Raw genomic sequence first — 17,925 nt, 5'->3', positions numbered from 1 at the left:
CATATATCACAGGTAGCTTTTCCCAACATAATCCATATTACACAGATGAAAAATGTCTTATGAAATCAGAACTAAAGAGAATCCCATACCTGCTTGAAGAAGGTGCCAAGGGTCAGAGAGATTGTTTTGAAGTTTGATGCTGGGTAGTTGTCCTCTGAGTTGAAACTTCTCTCAGAAAGTCTTCTCGCCTGTAGCAGTGTTGCCTTTTTGTCACTACTGGATCCTTTCCCTTCAAATGGAAATTAAATAAATCATCATCTTGTTTTTTGCTTTTTGTTGCAGTATAACGATTCTCGGAATACACTAGAAAACCACAGGAACATTTCACCAACATCAGAGGATAGAGCACCTAAAACATTCTGCTCCTTTTATTTCAGACTATGTGAAATAGTGGAATACTAGGACACACCTATTGAATTGACATTATTTCTGCTGCAGAGCAAAAGTTTATTTAAACTTTTAGTTCATGGGTTATAAAGCACATTGGTCAATTGAACAATGGTCCTGCCTACCAAACTGAGATATTTGCTCAGTATTGCTAGCTAACTCCATGGGGCAAAGGGAATTTTACTTCTACAAAGCCAGTGTTCAATGAAAATTGGGCTTAAACAATGAAAGAGTATTTAGCAGACATAAAAATAAATATGTGGAGACGACATGGTGAGCACAATTAACCTGTAAGTGTTCGCAAGACTAAAAAGGAAAGCTGACAAGACATGACTTTGAATCTGTGATTCACTTTTGATGCCAGAGTGAATAACATTGTTTCCAATACCCAGTCCTACTGAAGAGTCATTTTGCCTTACTTAGAGAAGTTAGACAAATACCGTTTAAACCTTCGCCTTCTTGTACTTCTCGTTCAAGTGTTGAAAGGTTGAAGAAATTACTTAGGCTTATGGGAATCCAGGCAAATGGCATTCTGTATTTCCCCAACCTCTGACAAAACGACTCAGCTTGTGCTTTCAGTTTTTCAATCTTCTCTTTTGTCTGAGACAAAGAAAACAGTGACTGTTTAAAAAGTAATCAGTTATTGTAATGCCGCCATAGATAAAATTGTAAGTTATATATTTACAGTTCACTAAATAATGTGCATTGGTATCTCTCATATTTTCCTGCTACATCACTGACAGAACTGTAGCTGTTTTGATTTCTTTTCAATGAGTTCATCGGTATTATAGAAATGGAGAATGCCAATCTTTTTGTAGTAATCTTCAAATCCAGAATGAACAATCACCATGAAATTTTAGCAGGTTCTACTTCTTTCATCAGATACAGAAAAAATATTCTATTGAAAGCAATATGCTAAAGATGAGACATATGGAAGCCCAGCAAACATTGTCAGTCTGTTCCAGGGAGGCAAATGACCATGAATTCCTTGAACAGAACTCATTATCTCTGGATAACAGTACTGAACTGGACAGCTGCACACTACAACAGGCCGTCTGCCCATCCAAAACAATAGCACGTCTCTGAGGCATAAATATTTCTGCTAATTCTACATTTCAGTCATCTCCTTTGCTCACCCCTATCAGCTTCATGACGCAAGACTCTGTCAGTATTGATTTCCAATGGAGTCAGTAGCGATAACGCACCTTTCCTTCTCCTGATTTCTTTCTGTTGCTCACAGACTTCAAACTGCTTGCACCATGGATGCTCTAACTGGCTTTTCCTACAGTGTTTTTGGTATTCCATCCTATTTCAAAGAGTCTGCTCTTTCTCTGTTTTTTTGGTTTGTTTTTTGGGCGGTTTTTTTTGAGCATGCGTTTTTTGATCTAAAACAGTTATTTACTTACCTTGCCAGCCTCACTTTCTTTAAGAACCATGTAGGGCTCTGCACAGTCTCCGATTTCTCCTTGCTGAAGCACTTTTTCTATCTACAAAAAGCAGTAAAATAAGACACTCACAAGGAAAAAATGTCATCCAAATAGTAACATGTTGTTTCTCTAGCAATTTGAAAGAGCCTGCCTGGATATATAGCAGTATATAATGTCTTAAAACTGTCTTTATGGAGTAACTGATACTAAGTTTCCTAGTTTTCCATCTGTTAGAAAGCAGAAAACATATATATGTATGTGACAACACCGCCAATCACTTACTACTGCATTTTCACTGAAATCAGGATAATTAACATATTCAAATGAAGTGTTTCAGGCTAACTCAGTTTCAGAATTAAGCAAACAAAAGGATGCAAAGTGCACTAAACCAATGCCAAAAAACCTCCACAGAAGTAAAGGAAATTTTTGAAAGTGCCTTATTTCACTATACTCTTTAATTTCCCTTAGGCAGAGATAGGAAATTCTACATACTTGGTAGAACTGGTACAAGGGATATTAATATAACTTCTTAGCTTGAGAATGAGATATACCACTGGACTCATACTACTACTAAAAACTATCAGAATTCATCTCATCTAGACAAAAGCCATGTTTGTCAGTTCCATGAACTCAGACAACAGGGACAGCTGAGAACAGGCAGAATGGTGTCAAAGTAGCACTGCAACATACCTTTATTACCAGATATATATCTGATGAGGGATAAGTGACAGAAAATACTGCTGATCTTGCCTGAGTAGACAAGTCAATGGAGGGCGTATGAGAACGCAAGAATCCTCTTAATGAATCAGGATTGAGGTCACAATGAAAATTTTCTGAGATCTTGAAAAGAAAACAAGGATTAAAATATATTTTAAAGCAAAAATGCTTCAAATTTTATTTTAAAACAAGTTAAAAGTTGTAACTACAACTACAAAATAAACAATTGCAAGCATGTGACTTCGACCAAATAAAAAAAAATCCTGGATAAGACTGCCTGTGTAAAAAAGTTGCAAGTTTTTTGTAAGTTTTCCTATATTATTACTCCAGAGATAAACACCCAGGCCAACTGGACAAAAATATTGTATACACACTTACCTTTTTTCTTTCCTTTATGTCATAGAGAGCTATGCATGCAAACAAAGGTTCTATCTCTATATCAAACCTGTTAGGGAAAAACACACAAGACACTGACTGATACTGCACTCATATGGCTATGTATAATAAAAAAAAAAATGGAAGGGTTATATTTTGACTGGCACTTTCATTAAAAAATACAGAGAAATACTTAGTTCCAGACCTCAGCTCTCTCAAAGTCTTGAGGATTTTTTTTACTAGTGCATTATATCAGATAATTTCAACAGGGAGAGAAGGGTAGTAAACTGCATGAAATGTATTTTCTAAATTTGACAGGAAGGTGGTCTCAGAGATCCATTAAGAATTATCGTATTTTGATTTTTTTTTTTCTGTTTATGAAGTTGTGCTGGTTCTGGCTGGAGCAGAATTAATTTTCTTCAGAGTGGGGCTAGAGTTTTGGATTTGTGCTGAACACAGGCTTGATAATATAAAGATGGTTTTGCTGCTGCTCAGCAGGGCTTGCCCAAAACTAAGGCCTTTCTGCTTTTGGTACTGCCACACTAGTGAGGAGACTGGGGGTGCTTAGGGGATTGGGAGGAGATACAGGACAGGCGACCCAAACTAACCAAAGGGATAATCCAGACCACATGGCAACGTGCACAGAATATAAGTGGGGGGTAAAAGGAGCAAAAGGGAGATATCTGGAATGAGATGGTGTTTGTCTTCCCAAGTCACCGTTTTCCTCTCCTGGAAATGGATGAACACCTGCCTGCCCTTGGGAAGCTGTGAGTTAATTCCTTGTTTTCCTTTGCTTGCCTTTCCACTATTACACTTTCCACCACTTGCTTTTCCTATTAAATTGTCTATATCTCAGCTCATGAGCTCTCCAGATTTACTCTTCAGATTCTCTCCCCAATCCTGTTGGGTGGAGGAGTGAGCGAATGGCTGTGTGGGGCTTGGCTGCTGGCTGGGGTTACACCACAACAAAAGTCCAGTAGTGTACAGGACACCAATCGCCTTTTTTTTTTTTTTTTTTTTTTTAAATATATCATGTGGGCTCACTCCCAACTCCTTTTCACCTTGGCAAGTTAAAGACTTCTTTAAAGATGGATAGAAATAATCCTCTGCCACACTAAGAAAGAGCACTTGAGCAGTAAATGCTGCTGTACAGGACACCTGCAGTGTTGTAACAGGGTGTGCAGCTGTACGCTGTTGTGAACACAGAAATGGCAACCAAGGCTTGTAAAGGATTACTTACTTCAGAGTGTGCAGCTTTACCAAAATCCTGTTGCCCAGATGTTCCTTTGGGCAATCTGGCACTGGCCGTATCTCCACTGCATCCTCCTATCATTAAACAGTCATACTCAAATAAAACAACCGTAAATTTACACACTTGCATAGAACATTTATGTGACAGCAGCCAAGCCACTGCTACAGACTAGAATCTTCCCCCACTCAGTGGACATTTAATCTCTCCAGAGATGAAAGAAAATAGATTTATTATTTCTGAATATTAACATTCCTGACCCCCATCTAGCATTTACACCAAATATTTACAGTTCTGGACCCCAAGTAGATGCTACTATGAAAGGTGACACCCTGACACAGCCATATCACCAGCACGTGGCTTGGCCCACACCGAGACCAGTCTAAGGTCTTTCTGCTGAGGTGCAGCTTTAACCTTGGACGTGCTGGGACAGCCACCTGGGGAAGACTATCGGGACAGGCGGCCTCCCGCTCACCTCATCCACGGCGGGGTAGAGAGCGAGGAGCTCGGGGTGCCTGTTGGTGCGGCGCGCCTCCTCGTTCAGCCTCTCGAACTCCTCGGCGCTGAGGTGCCGCAGCAGCTGCTCCAGCCGCGGGTCTGGCTGCAGGCTGCGCAGCTCCAGGTCCGAGCAGGCCAGCGTCGCCCTCGAGGCCTCCTCCGGGACAGCGTGAGCATGCTGGGGCATCTGCTGGAAAACAAGAAAATGGCACGCTGTGGCTTGGGCACCAGGCTGTCACGGAATATGGCTCTTGGCCATCTGGCAGAGGGGATCTTAATGCCTCCTCTGCCATGAAGCCTAATGGCGAGCATGGTGCTCTGTTTGATGCCACCACAGATCACAGAATCACAGAACATGCTGAGCTGGAAGGGACCTACTAGGATCACAGAGCCCAGCTCCTGGCTCTGCACAGGACCATCCCCAAAAATCACACCATGTGCCTGAGAACATCGTCCAAAGGTTTCTCAAACTCAGGCTGGTGCAGTAACCACTTCCCTGGAGAGCCTGTTCCCAGTGCCCAGCCACCCTCTAGGTTCTGAAGAACCTTTTTCTAATACCCAACCTAAACCTCCCCTGACACAGCTTCACTCCATTCCTGTTGGTCCTGTCACTGGTCGCCAGAAAGAGCAGTGCCTGCCCCTGCTCTTCCCCTCACAAGGAAGCTGTAACTGCAGTGAGGTCTGTCCTCAGGCTGCTCCAGGCTGAAGAGACCAAGACCCCTCAGCTGCTCCTCATACAGCATCACCACAAGACTCATCACCATCTTTGTGTCCCTCCTTTGGGCACTCTCCAATAGCTTTCTATCTCTCTTATATTGTGGTGACCAGAACTGCACATTCAAGGGGAGGTCACACCAGATGCTTCTTTTGAGGGAAGCTGCTGTATTTGATCACTTTTCCCAAAGTGAAGAAAATGTACCTGAAAAGTTGCATCACCAGAATCCAATGTTTCCGATTCAAATGTTTGTTTTTGAAGTGTTTTGTGAAAATCTTTTCGGGATCCCTTGTTTTTCAGGCTACAAGTATCTGAATTCCCTTGGTTTCTTTCATGGAGAAGCCCGAGAAAGTCAGGATAACATGAGGAGGCATCAAAGAAAAATAAAACAGAAAAGACAAATTCAAAATTATTTGAAAACTGAAAAGATTGTTCTGCAAAAAAACAGCACAGCACAGCTTTTATGCAGAAATGTGACATTTCACAACTTTAACTTGTTTTAACACACCATTGCAACTCTATCATGTATATTAAGAACAGTTTTAAAAGGAAAAAAAATAATTCAGATCACTTTTGTATAAAGTATAAGCTTGAGACAGCAGGAAAACCTGACCTAGGTACAAATTCTGCTCTGATCTCCTCAGCAGACACAGTGATTATTTCAGTAATATTTAAGAACATGGATCAGGATCACTTATCTCTTGGCTGGCTTCTTCAATTACATACCAATTATATATCAAAGCTCTTACTGCTCTTATCCAGGACCTAGCTAGTACCCCAAGTTAATCACATGCAACAATTTACACCTTCCAAAAAATGCCTAGTTTGAAGAGGGCTATGTCTATGCCATGATGTAACCCTCCAGGCTGGCAACTTTGAAAAATTCTCCTGAAATTTCAAGTTACATTTTTGAGGCAGATGGAAAAAAACAGCAGGTACCCTGATAAAAAGGTGTTAGATACATTCAGAGCTCTCTTTCTTTCACTTTAGCATGCAATTTGCTAAATCCTGTGATAGTCTTTTTGCAATCAGCCTCCTTATTTACAACATCCTGCTGCATTCATTTTCCTTTCCATAACACTCCCAAAGAAATGACTGAACATCTGAGTTCTTTCATAAAGAAGACACAATAAGCAATTATTGATCAGGGAGACACCTTTTTATTACATTTTGGGAGTAACTGAATTATATGCTCTGATGTGTTTTAATTGTTTGCATTTTAATCGTTTGCCAGTTCACTGCAATGAAAACTGGTCATAAAAAGACAATCCCAGCTCTCCTTGGATGTGACCTTGTTTTGGAGCCACTGTAATCATCCAGAATAGAAGACAGGAATTCTGCATGACTTTAAGACATTTAAGAATCCAAAAGAGGTTGTATAGATTATTTTTTTCACTACCTCTGGTGGCAAACAAATGATTAATGGAGAAATTTATGTACCTGAGTTCACACTTTCCCTATAGTGTAAAAGCTACACTAGAGATGCCCTTCCCCTAAAGTACTCCTGGGAAGTTTATTTATATTGTTTATTTATTTTGAAAAGCATGATACTAATTAAAACTCACCAAGTGGCAAACCATGGTTTTAGCACACATGTCAATTTAATGGGCACACACTGAATAAAGAAAATGAGACGAGGAAAAAGAGCAAAGGACAATTGAAAGGAGAAACAGGCACAGGAACAAGCTTCCTATTCAGCCTCCTGCAAGACCATATGGACTCCAGATGTGCCCAGCTTTTCTGCCACATACCTCTCTACCCTGGGGCCTGAGGATGACCTCTGCTCATACCACCCACTGAAGACTCAGTCTCCTGTTCTGAACCTTCATATTCTTGAATGGATCAAAGTCACTCACACACTTTTCTCACCCATAGCTCACCAGACAATATATTCGGAGACCTGTCCTATAACATCTGTCAAGTAGGCAACTACAGTTTTTCCAGCCTTCCTCAAAACAATGGAAAGCCTTCTACAATTACTTTTTTCTCACTTCTCTCTTGATATCTTTTCTTTCTCTCGTGCCTGTTTTGGAAAAATACTGTCCAAGCATAACATGAGATTCCCAATAACAATGTATCACTGGTTTATGTGACACTGCAGTATATTCCGTAGTGTTTTGTTTGCAATTTTTAATAACTTGTTTGCATTGTTAGCCACAGCTGCCAAAGCTCAGCTCTCTGGCAGGGTCCATCATCATGTTTACCACAGAGTCAACTGCTCAATAAAGATTTTGAATGCAAATTCACCTCACCCAAATGAATGAAATAGTAAAACACTCAGAAAACCTTTCCACGTATGTGTATTTCTATGGCTCCATTCACATTTCTACCAGTAAACCTAAATGCAAAAATATCTATGTTCTATTTTTCACCTCACCTACTTTACTGCTCACTCCCTTCTCCTGTGCACAGAGATACACACTGGCTTTTTACAGCATGCTCAGAACAGCACTCTGTGAAAGAGTTAGTGCCTGTGTTCTGAGTGGTGTGGGAGGAGAGCCCACAAAACCCACTAGCCTACTTCTAGTGACTCACTGTGGAACATTTCTGAGAATTCAATCAATTTCATCAGCACCCTTGGAGGAAGTCTCTTAATAACCCCCAGCAGCTGCTCCGCTGAGGAGCACAAGCTGCACAAGTAATGCAAATTCCTTTACAATCACCATTGCAAATCCGTAAGGCACTGACTGCTGATGTACATCATGTCAGAAAAATACAGAGTAACAAGGGTGAGTGAAGGGGCACAACGAAATGGCAGCAAATGTGTCAGCACAACCAGCTGCTTCTTCTGCTTCTCAAGAACTGGGCATAAGTGCAGGAGTGGATGAAGAGGAAGTGCTACAGAAAAAACAGAGCTCCAAAAACCTCTTTCTGAGGAACAGGATGAGGTGATGGGGAAGGAGGCGAGACATCCCACAGACTCCCCTAAGAGTCTAGGGACAGACACGCTTGCAACAGAGAGCACTTACTGAGATATCCCTTCACATTTTACATATGAAATGGAATACAACAGAAGAAAATAAAATTAAATTAAAATATAATGAACTAAACTAAAAGAAATTAAGTCCCTTATAATGACTACAGCCCCAACTCGGTGTGTTGAATTACACTGACCTCAAGTGCAGAAATCATATACTGATGTAAAATAGTAAATTTGGGTATAACACTGATAATCCCATGAATGCACTCAGTCACTGGTGGGAAAACCCATAATCCTTGAATTTTCAGACACATTTAAAAATCAAATCATGTTGAATTTTCAGGGCATGAATAGGAGAAAAGCATGCAAATGTAATCTTTATCCCTGTTATCTTTCCTTTTAGTGGGATCAAATAGTACTAGTTTTCCTGATTAAGATAATTCATCATTACAGAGGGTTGATGTGAATTTCTTCCCATCAACTTCCCATCCATTCCCAGAGTGCCTGATAATTAAGAAACACATGCAACAGTATTTAGCAATGCTCACCATCTCAAACAAAACAATATAGTTATTTATACTACTGAAAAGCCAGTTCTTATATTCAATCGCTGATTAAAATCATTGTAATTCAGGATTACTTATAACAGCAAACATCTCCTCTCTGATAAGTAAGATGCAATGTATTTTTGATTTTATTTAGTTTTATGTAGCTTACTTTCGATTCACAATCAGCCACTCACGGATATAAGTCTGAACACAGTCTTTGACATGTGAGTCCAGTTCAACCCTGTGGAAAAAGCAACATATTTTAGCACATAAGTCATACTTTCAGGACAAACAAATTTATCTAAACATGCTAGTCAGATAAAGACCTCTCTATTAGTCCTCTCCTGTGTATTTATTTTACTGCTAAACTATGGTTTGAGGTTTAAAAATATCTTGTGTATTTCATTAATTCCCTGATGCAGGTTTTTGGTACTGTGATGATTAATTTACAAACACATATTTAACAGAGATAAGCACTTGCCACATTATCTAATCGTAAATATAAGAGTGCTGTTGCCATAAAATGTAGTAAAATTAAATAAATTATACAACATAACCAACCTTGTGCTTTTCAAAACTTGATAACGAATCTCAAGATACAGAGATATTTTTTCAGCCTCAGTTCCTGGACTCTTGCAAATACATAGTTTTTATGTATGTGCAATTTTCTCTTTCTGACAGAAACCAAGAAAAATCTAAAAAGGGACCGTAAGCTTTTAATCAGATAGCATAACGAGACTTTAAGTTCTAAGAATACGTTATAATTGAATTTTCTGTTTTTCAAATCTCATCTTTAATGTAGGGTATTGTCAGTGCTGCCTGACAGACTGGATACTATTTGGAACTGCAATTCTATCAGCCAGAGACAATGTCCATGAACTTCACGTCATGATGCTGTAGCACAATTCCCCTACCTCTACTCTTAAAATTTTTTATGACCTGTTCCAAAATAATTTGTAGCATTCTCCAGTCCAAGTGAGTAAAAGAGTAGGTAGAAAACATATTCAATACAGGAACAGGTGAAAGGTATGATAATTTTTAGCACTTTCCCCATGGAACTCCTAAGAGATTTGCAGCTGGTTACCGAGGCTGGGTAACAGCAGATCACGTTTGTGTGTGCACAGTGGGATGGAGCCTTGGCTGATGCCAGGCTGCCGAGTGCCCCTGCCTCTGGTGGTTCCTGCCTCTGGTTCAGGTGGGAGGTGTATTCGCTGGCAGGCAGCACGTTAACCCAGTTTGGTTGGTGGTACCTGTTTCCTGCTCTCGGTGCACACAGACATCAAAGACTGCATTGCCTGCAGGCCAAACCTTGATGCACGCCTCTCCTGTGTTCTCATCTTCCCTAACACATCCTGGCACACTTGAGCAGGATTTTCCATGAAAACACTAATATCAATGATAGCAGTGTGAATAGTAAATTGCGAACTGCTGTGTAAAAAAATCTGGTGAAAGCATTTTGTTGGTATTGACTATTTGAGCTTTGCCAGACTCCTTAAAAAACTCTTCATATCTTAGTGGTGCAAATCAGGCTTAAAACTCATTGTACAGCATGAGCCTATATGGTCTCCTACTGGAAAAACAAATAGATAACTGCTGTTTTAAACATCAGGCATGGTGGGAAGTAACCTTGGAAATACAGAAGAAATGGTCATATTTTAGAGGTAGTATCAAAAGTTGAATAATTATTTCAGTATTTTTGTCCATGATTTAAATAAGTGGGAACATCAAACAAAAAACCCCATTCATTGTCTCCCACATCCATTCTCTCTCTCAAATCCAGAGGAAACCAAGAATTCATTGTAAAGATTAGAACTTTTTCTATGAGTTTTCTAGGAGTAACTTCAAGTGAAAATCACCTTTTGTGCAAATATTAGAAAATCCCTTAGAAGCTGCGTGATTCAAAGAGTTCTCAGGTGATACAGCATGTCACCTCATCTCTACTGCCGCTGTTCTCCTGAACTTCTTGAGAGAAGCACTGGGCCAAGAAGAAACTTGCAGACTGAAACCTTGCTTAGAGAGGGGTTCTCAGCTAATCTACAGTGGGCAAAAATCACACAAACTGTGTTTCCCACTTAGCCTCATTGCATTTGGTATGTTGGGCAGAAAACACTGGGCAAATACTGCTGTTATATAGGGCTCTAGTTTGAACAACTGGCTGGTAAAAATTAGAGCAGCCTGTAGCAACTTTTGCAGGAACAGAGGAGGATACCCTGTGAGCCAGGACATCATAAACAAAGCCTATTTGTCTGTCCAGCACTGAGGTTCAGCACAGCACAGAACACAGCAGCCTGTGCTGTTCATTTCCTGGATACACTGGAAGGAGCCAGCCCCCCATCCCAAACACAATGCATAGTTGGACATCTCTGCACATGGAGCACTTTGGGGCTAACTGGTGCTGACTTCATGTTTATCTCACTGTTACTGCTTGCAAAACTCAACAGGCCTTTGGAGTTCTACTTAAAGGTACCATTTACAGTGAAACAGGCTTTGAAGAGTATTTTGTAATACCACATTGGACATCCACCTCCAAGGGATTTTCTCATTCTGAAAAATTCTTTTGCTCATAGTATGCCTGTTTTTCAAACCAGCTTAAATATTTGCAGGACCATAGAGCACCAGTGTCAACGCATGCTACCTGTTTAATTTAAGCTGTTGAAAAAAGTTTAATTATTTCATCAACGTCAGCCTAAAACCACAAGTGACTTCTACACTAGAAATTAACACTCACACCCTCCCAAAACCTTATGAAGTATGAACTGTTTCCTCCCATTTAATCAAGACAGGTACTGAGAAAGAGATTCTTAGTTATCTGATCAATGCCATGTAACACACAGCTGGCAAAAAAACAAATAATAAAAAAAAAAACCAACCCCAAACCTCAATACTGTGCTTGTTACATGATCAGAATCAATTTTCATCTCTGGCATCACAGCTGCAGGAATTATTTTACATACCATCTTCCTGCCCTTCTTTACTCTTCTTCCTGGTCTATGCCTACCTCACTTCTGGCCTACCAAAAAGCTTAGGAAGTTGTGTAAATACTTGCTTAATTTTAAGTGTGCAAAGAAGCCTAACAGAGTCAGTGGCAAAAGTTCAAACATTTGAAGTTCAGGAACTGTGTAATGGATGGGTGGCAGAGTAAGGTGTTTGGATCAACATCTTCAAAACTATTTTTAAACCTGCAGCATTTCAGAGGCACAGAAACTCTCCTTACCCATCCTCTGGGACAGAGGGTTGCAAAGTCCTGCACTCTTTGGGTGTAAAGACAACATCCAGATCATCTTCAGGAAAGTCTCCAAGTTCTTGTGCTAGATCTAAGTCCAAGTTGTTCATCTGCGTCATCAGGAAGCCTTCAAAATCTACTGGGTCTACTGCATCATAGAAGGAAGGCTAATGAGAAACAAAGAGGCTTTTATTTTAGCAACAGAAGGTTCTTCTTGATAGTGTAATTTAGACTTACTTATTTAACAGTTGTAATTGTTTTTTTATTACACAACAGAATTTATTATACAACACAAACAAATTTCTAAACTTCTAACGTAGAAACAAGAAAGGATATAAGGGAGGTGACCAAAATGGCAGCAATAGGCAGTGCCGAGGGACAGGAGTTAGCAGACAAAACACACTAGGAAGAAAAAGGCCAAGTCTTGGAAGTTACTCCAAGTGATGGAGTTAAGGACCAACTATAAGCACTGTGGCTGCTGCCATCATGAGATGCACTCATTTGAGGTGCTGTGCCTGAAAGACACTATTAGAAATGCTCTGTGCTTTTGACTGCAAACAAAGCTGAGGCCAATATATACTCAAAATCAGAAAAAATTACAATTTTTCATCTCTGAATGTTACTGGTTTGTCTATTATTGGGGTTCTTAATTTATCAGATTTGTCAAGGGTTTGTGCAGTGCTTTTGCAAACGATTACATGAACTACTGAAGCTAGTACTTAGGTATTCCCCATTTCTACAGCACATGGCATTGCACCTTGATAGACAGCTGTTGTATATCATTACATTTAATTAGCCATTCTTAAACAGAAGGTCCAATCAGAACAAAGTTAAACAAGTACAAGCTCTATAGCTCATGCATGCTGTTTTTATCTGTTTTTTATCTGTTTAGTGTCAAAAACAGAGGCAGAAACTCTAGTTTGATTTGGTACCCAGAGATGTTCCACGTACAAATAAATGTGACTTCATGTATTAGAAGTGTATGTTATTCTATGTATAAATAAAACTGAAAATTATTTTACTTGCTATGTAGCAAAAAAAAAAAAAAACAAAACCCAACAAAAAACCAACCAAACAACCCTGTATATCTTTAGGAAATGTCGTATGTGTCCAGTTGAGTACAGAGACTAGAATCTCTTATCATTGATTTTCTTGACAAGTAAAAAGTAGATCTAAAAACTACAGCTTTAGAAAATCTATAGGTTTTTTTTCTGTGAGTTCCGGAATGGCTGATGACACCTCAGCACAGTAAGAGTGAAGAAAATTAGTTGCAGCATTAGAATAATAGCACAGGAATAACTTATTTACTGGGAGGAAGAATTCTAGCAAGAACCAGCTATCAAATCATCCTTGTCTGTAAAGAGGGAGGACTGCAAATCTCAGATACCTTTCACAAGGCTGTCTTCTGAAGCTGCCAGCAAAAAGCACCTCTGAGGTGATGTTGATGTGTTGTGGGGGAAAGAAGGCACCCAATGTCCCTGGTATCAACACACCTTCATATTCAATGTTATTCTGCCTATTGTTTCATCTAATCTGTTCTTAAGCTTATCCTTATACTCCAGTGTTCTGCACAGAAAAAATCTGCAGGTCAAAATCAGCAGGTCTTTCCTCATTAATACTGAGTCCTGCTCATGCACAGCTTTCATGGAAGTCAACAGGAATTTCACTGGAGCATGAAGTTACAGCAGCACATACCACTGTTATATCTACAACATCAGGAATTTTAGCTCAACAGGACAATGACAAACTTCTCAGTTTAGGAAACGTGCATAGAGGCTCAACAATGGCAAAGCTCCAGTAACTCTGAACTAAAATGGCTCACACTTAATATGCCACATCAGCCGCAGTAGATAAGAAGATGTGTTAAAAACGAATAAGGGTAAATACAAGCTTTGGAACCTTTTTAGTGTTCTGGAAATATAGGTGAGGAAGTTTCTCAGATAACAAAAATCCAAAAACATCTTGCAGAAAGTGATGCATATTTAGAAGAATCGTGCTGGAAACAGCTAGAAGAAGCAAACCAATTTAAACTTCTGAAAAAACCCCAGATGTGGTAAATACTCCTGCAAATACTGTAGTAGAGACCTTTGAACACAACCAAGTACCACCCCCTACTCCAGGTTCACCTTTTATAGGGAAACTATATTGGTCTTTACATAAATACAGTCTCTGAGCTCACTCCTCTGCCAGTACATTTAAGGCATCAACTGAATTATCAAAAATGTCTTTGGGAAAAATCTTTCCCTTTCTTTGGTCTTTTTAGCCGAAGGGGAAACCTAACATTACCAGCAAGTCCAGCAAATTATGAGGCAGCCAGACAAAGAAATATACTCTGCTGGTTTTCAGTTTAAGCACTATCGCTGGTTTGCACATACTGCAGTGCTGAACATGTCAGATCAACAGTTACGAGCAAATAGTAAACCTTATTTACTACTGTTTTTTTATTAATTATCAGCATAATATCCTTGAAGCTCACTTACTGTACTGCCAGTGGGTAAAACATTGCATTTTAGTATATAGATATGTAAATAGGTCTATATAGAGATTTGTAGATCTAAATATATTTAAAAATATAATAAATAATATATAATAAATATAAATATATATAACATATATTTAGATCTACTAAAGAAAGCAATTCACAGATGATTACAGTAAAACATAGCTTAAAGTATACAAAGGCATACTAAATATTTTCAGTTGCTGAAGACGTAATGTTTTGCACGCATAATTTTTGATTAAGCATTGCACTTCCTTTCAGAAATCACACTTTGCCATTCTGATAAGTCAAATCCATTGTGTTTCATTGTGTCCTCTTTTTCTAGTTCAAGAGTTAACAATCTTTAATCACTACAAATATGTGCTTTTGACTACTGTAAATTAGACACAAATGTAAAAAAGATAGTGTAAAAAATAAATGCAGATGGAGGGAAATGGTCTCCATAAAAACTGAAGAAACTTTTCAAAGGAAACAGAGAAAATGGTTTAAGAAGCCAGCACTCCTTTTCACACGTCATAAAAATGTGCAAAACAATTTTCTACAGAAAATGCCACAAATCATTACCGCAAACATACCTTTTTAAGGATGATGAATTAGAGGCATGTAGATTGTGACAGCACACAAAATGGTATAGTACTTGAATTCTACCAAGTTTTTGGTAGAACAAGTGGTAGTCTGCGTGCAGAAGGGACCTGGCCTCGTCAGGCAGAGTAACCTCAAGGAAGAAGTTAAGACCGCAGGCGCTTCAGATTAAGGAAGTGAGTAGTGGCGGGAGGCCCTGACACAGGGAGCAATGGCTTGCATCTAGTGTTCTACACTTCTCACAATCACTGGTGCACAAAGACTCTTCCTGCTTCTACTTATCCGGTCTCACAAAAATAATTAAAAATTAAAAGGGTAGGGACAAGGAGAGTGCCAAAATCGTAGTCAGTTTCATTTATGGCATAGTATGTCCGTAGAATATTTATCTTCCTGAACAGCAATAAAAAGATCTGTCATTTTTTCCCCTTTGTCATAAGGTCAGTGTCATATGATCTGACTTCTTTAGAGGGTGATTACATGTGGAGGGCTGAAGACGATTTGGAGACACGTAACAGTTGACTCAATTATATCTATGCCAATCGGGACATACTTCATTTCTCATTTAACATGCATATTCTACAGCACTGAAAAACAGTCAGCATATTGTCCCTGCTGCTAACTCTGGAAACTGTGTATTAAGTTGAGCTTGTTGAGCCTCTACGTGTCTTTTTTTTCTCTTTATTCATTGATCTGTGCTGGTTTTGGCACAGATACAGTTGATTTTTTTTCATAGTAAATATTATGGGACTATGTTTTGTATTTGTACTCAAAACAGTGTTGATAATAAAGCAATGTTTTCATTATTGCTGAGCAGCGCTTACAAAGAGCCAAGGCCTTTTCTGTTCCTCACACCACCCCACCAGCAAGGAGACTGGGGATGCACAAGAAGCTGGGAGAGGACATAGCCAGGATAGGTGACGCCAGCTGACCACAGGATATTTCAGACCATGTGGAATCATGCTCAGTATATAAAACCGGGGGAAGAAGAAGGGACCACCACACAAAGCATTTACTTGAAGAAGCTGAATGTTTCCATCAGGGAAAGAATGTAATATATTCCAACACTTACTAATTAACTTTGACTCATAGTAATATGCAGAGGGACTGTCTATTCCAGGCTCCAAGAAACGTTCTCCTGCTTCTCAAAGGCATTATTTCCTCAGTTCACCAGAGAGTATTTTTTAACAGTTTCAGACAGAAGCCAGTGGAAAGCAAGACAGCTTAAGAAGATCACTTAATTTACCCTAAAACCATTAACTAATGTACATGCCAAACCTGTGCAAATTAGATAAACCCAGAACTTACCAGATGAAATGTAGAAAAGCCAGGGGTACTTAAGCTTCGTTGACAGGATTGTGCAAAGCCTGGTTGGAGAGTAAATTGCTTTCTTATTTCTGCAGAGGAGTGCCTTTAATTAAGCAGAGAAAAATCCTTATCATTACAATTATCCCCATACAAATTTCAAATGTCAGAGTTTAGCCAATTTAGTCTCCTGTCCCAGTGTTTAGAAAGGTATTTTGATAATGGTCTAGACTCCTCTCAGTTTGTAGTTGATGCAAATCTCATAAAATATTTGCAGTCCTATATAACTAAGATTCTGTCACTTTTCCAACAGATTTTCATCATTATATTGCAGCCCTCACAACTGGGAAAGGCTATGTGAGAAAGCACAACCTCAGCCTTAAGTGAAGTATGACTGCAACCTTCAAAGCAATACTTGCAGATTTACTTTGGCAAAGCAAAAATACAGGATAATAAAGCAGAGAAAGAAAAATGAACATCACATAAGCAAATATTTTAATTGATCAAGAGATAAAAACAAGACAGGACCACTCACTGAACAATGTAAACCCAGACTTACACTACTAATGCAGTTTGCTGTGAAAATCCCAAGACAAACCAAAGAAGGAAATGAAAAATCTGCCTATACTGTATCAACTGAACATTTGAGGAAAAAACTTCTTAAGTGCTAATTAACTGATTTCTATGGGAGCAGAAAGAGCTCAGTACTGAATTATTCAGAAATCCCAGGGTGATAATAATGTATCCAGTCTGAAAATACAGCAGAGTAGCTTTGTCCTTTTTCATGGAAACTAATCAACTAATGTTTAACATGATTTAGAATAATCAGTTTAAGAATAATCAGCCATGAAATGGTAACAAAACATCTACACTATATTTCACCGTAAGTTTTCAGGACAAGACTTCTAAAACAAGATTCCAAGCAGCTTCCAAGTAAAAATAATAGCCTGCAGCCCACCAGAGCAGTCAAATGGGAAACTGGACAATACAGAGGTAAGAAAACACTCCCTTCCATATAAGAGTATTTCAACTCCAGCAAGCATTAATAGGCATCTTAGAATAACCAAATGCCACAGGACAGTTTTGCCTGTTTGGTCTGCACCTTTTCTCCTCTGTGGCCGCTTGATTCCTATGACTACTGTACCTATTTTGTGACACTTACAACTGCTTAATAAACATGACAAAACCCTAAATTTCACTTAATACATTTCTGCTCCTGTTAAGCAACAGGCACCTGACAGAAGATATTGAAAGTATTAGAGGTATTAGGCCTGATTTAGAAAATACAAAGCTGCATAAATGAGAGTAGTTGCTTTTAGGTCAAAAGGCCATGCCAGGTGTGAGTGTGACGCTGCTCCTATCTGATGGCAGCAGCAATCACAGATAGAAAAAAGCCAGAATTATAGAGAAAGTAAAGAGATCCATTTGGAAAAGAATTTTTTACTCATCAGTGGTATTCCAACAATCAAAAATGAGATCTTT

General features: G+C 39.1%; 1 protein-coding gene across 1 annotated transcript in view; it reads right to left on the bottom strand.

Annotated features, from left to right (window-relative positions):
- DOCK8 (dedicator of cytokinesis 8) overlaps positions 1–17,925 on the bottom strand; it is a gene marked incomplete at both ends in the record, with an annotated part of 88,992 nt that overhangs the window by 53,186 nt on the left and 17,881 nt on the right. The window contains 11 exons of the mRNA XM_082301396.1: positions 90–229; positions 828–987; positions 1,794–1,874; positions 2,505–2,654; positions 2,910–2,976; positions 4,147–4,232; positions 4,631–4,843; positions 5,573–5,696; positions 9,006–9,077; positions 12,051–12,226; positions 16,447–16,549. Of these exons, the coding sequence (XP_082157522.1) occupies positions 90–229; positions 828–987; positions 1,794–1,874; positions 2,505–2,654; positions 2,910–2,976; positions 4,147–4,232; positions 4,631–4,843; positions 5,573–5,696; positions 9,006–9,077; positions 12,051–12,226; positions 16,447–16,549 (1,372 nt within the window). The remainder of the gene's footprint in view (positions 1–89; positions 230–827; positions 988–1,793; positions 1,875–2,504; positions 2,655–2,909; positions 2,977–4,146; positions 4,233–4,630; positions 4,844–5,572; positions 5,697–9,005; positions 9,078–12,050; positions 12,227–16,446; positions 16,550–17,925) is intronic.

The sequence above is a fragment of the Coloeus monedula genome (genome assembly GCF_965178545.1).
Source record: "Coloeus monedula genome assembly, chromosome: Z".
Classification (NCBI taxonomy): domain Eukaryota; kingdom Metazoa; phylum Chordata; class Aves; order Passeriformes; family Corvidae; genus Coloeus; species Coloeus monedula.
The sequence above is the reverse complement of the archived record's forward strand: the minus strand, read 5'-3'. Positions and strand labels throughout refer to the sequence as shown.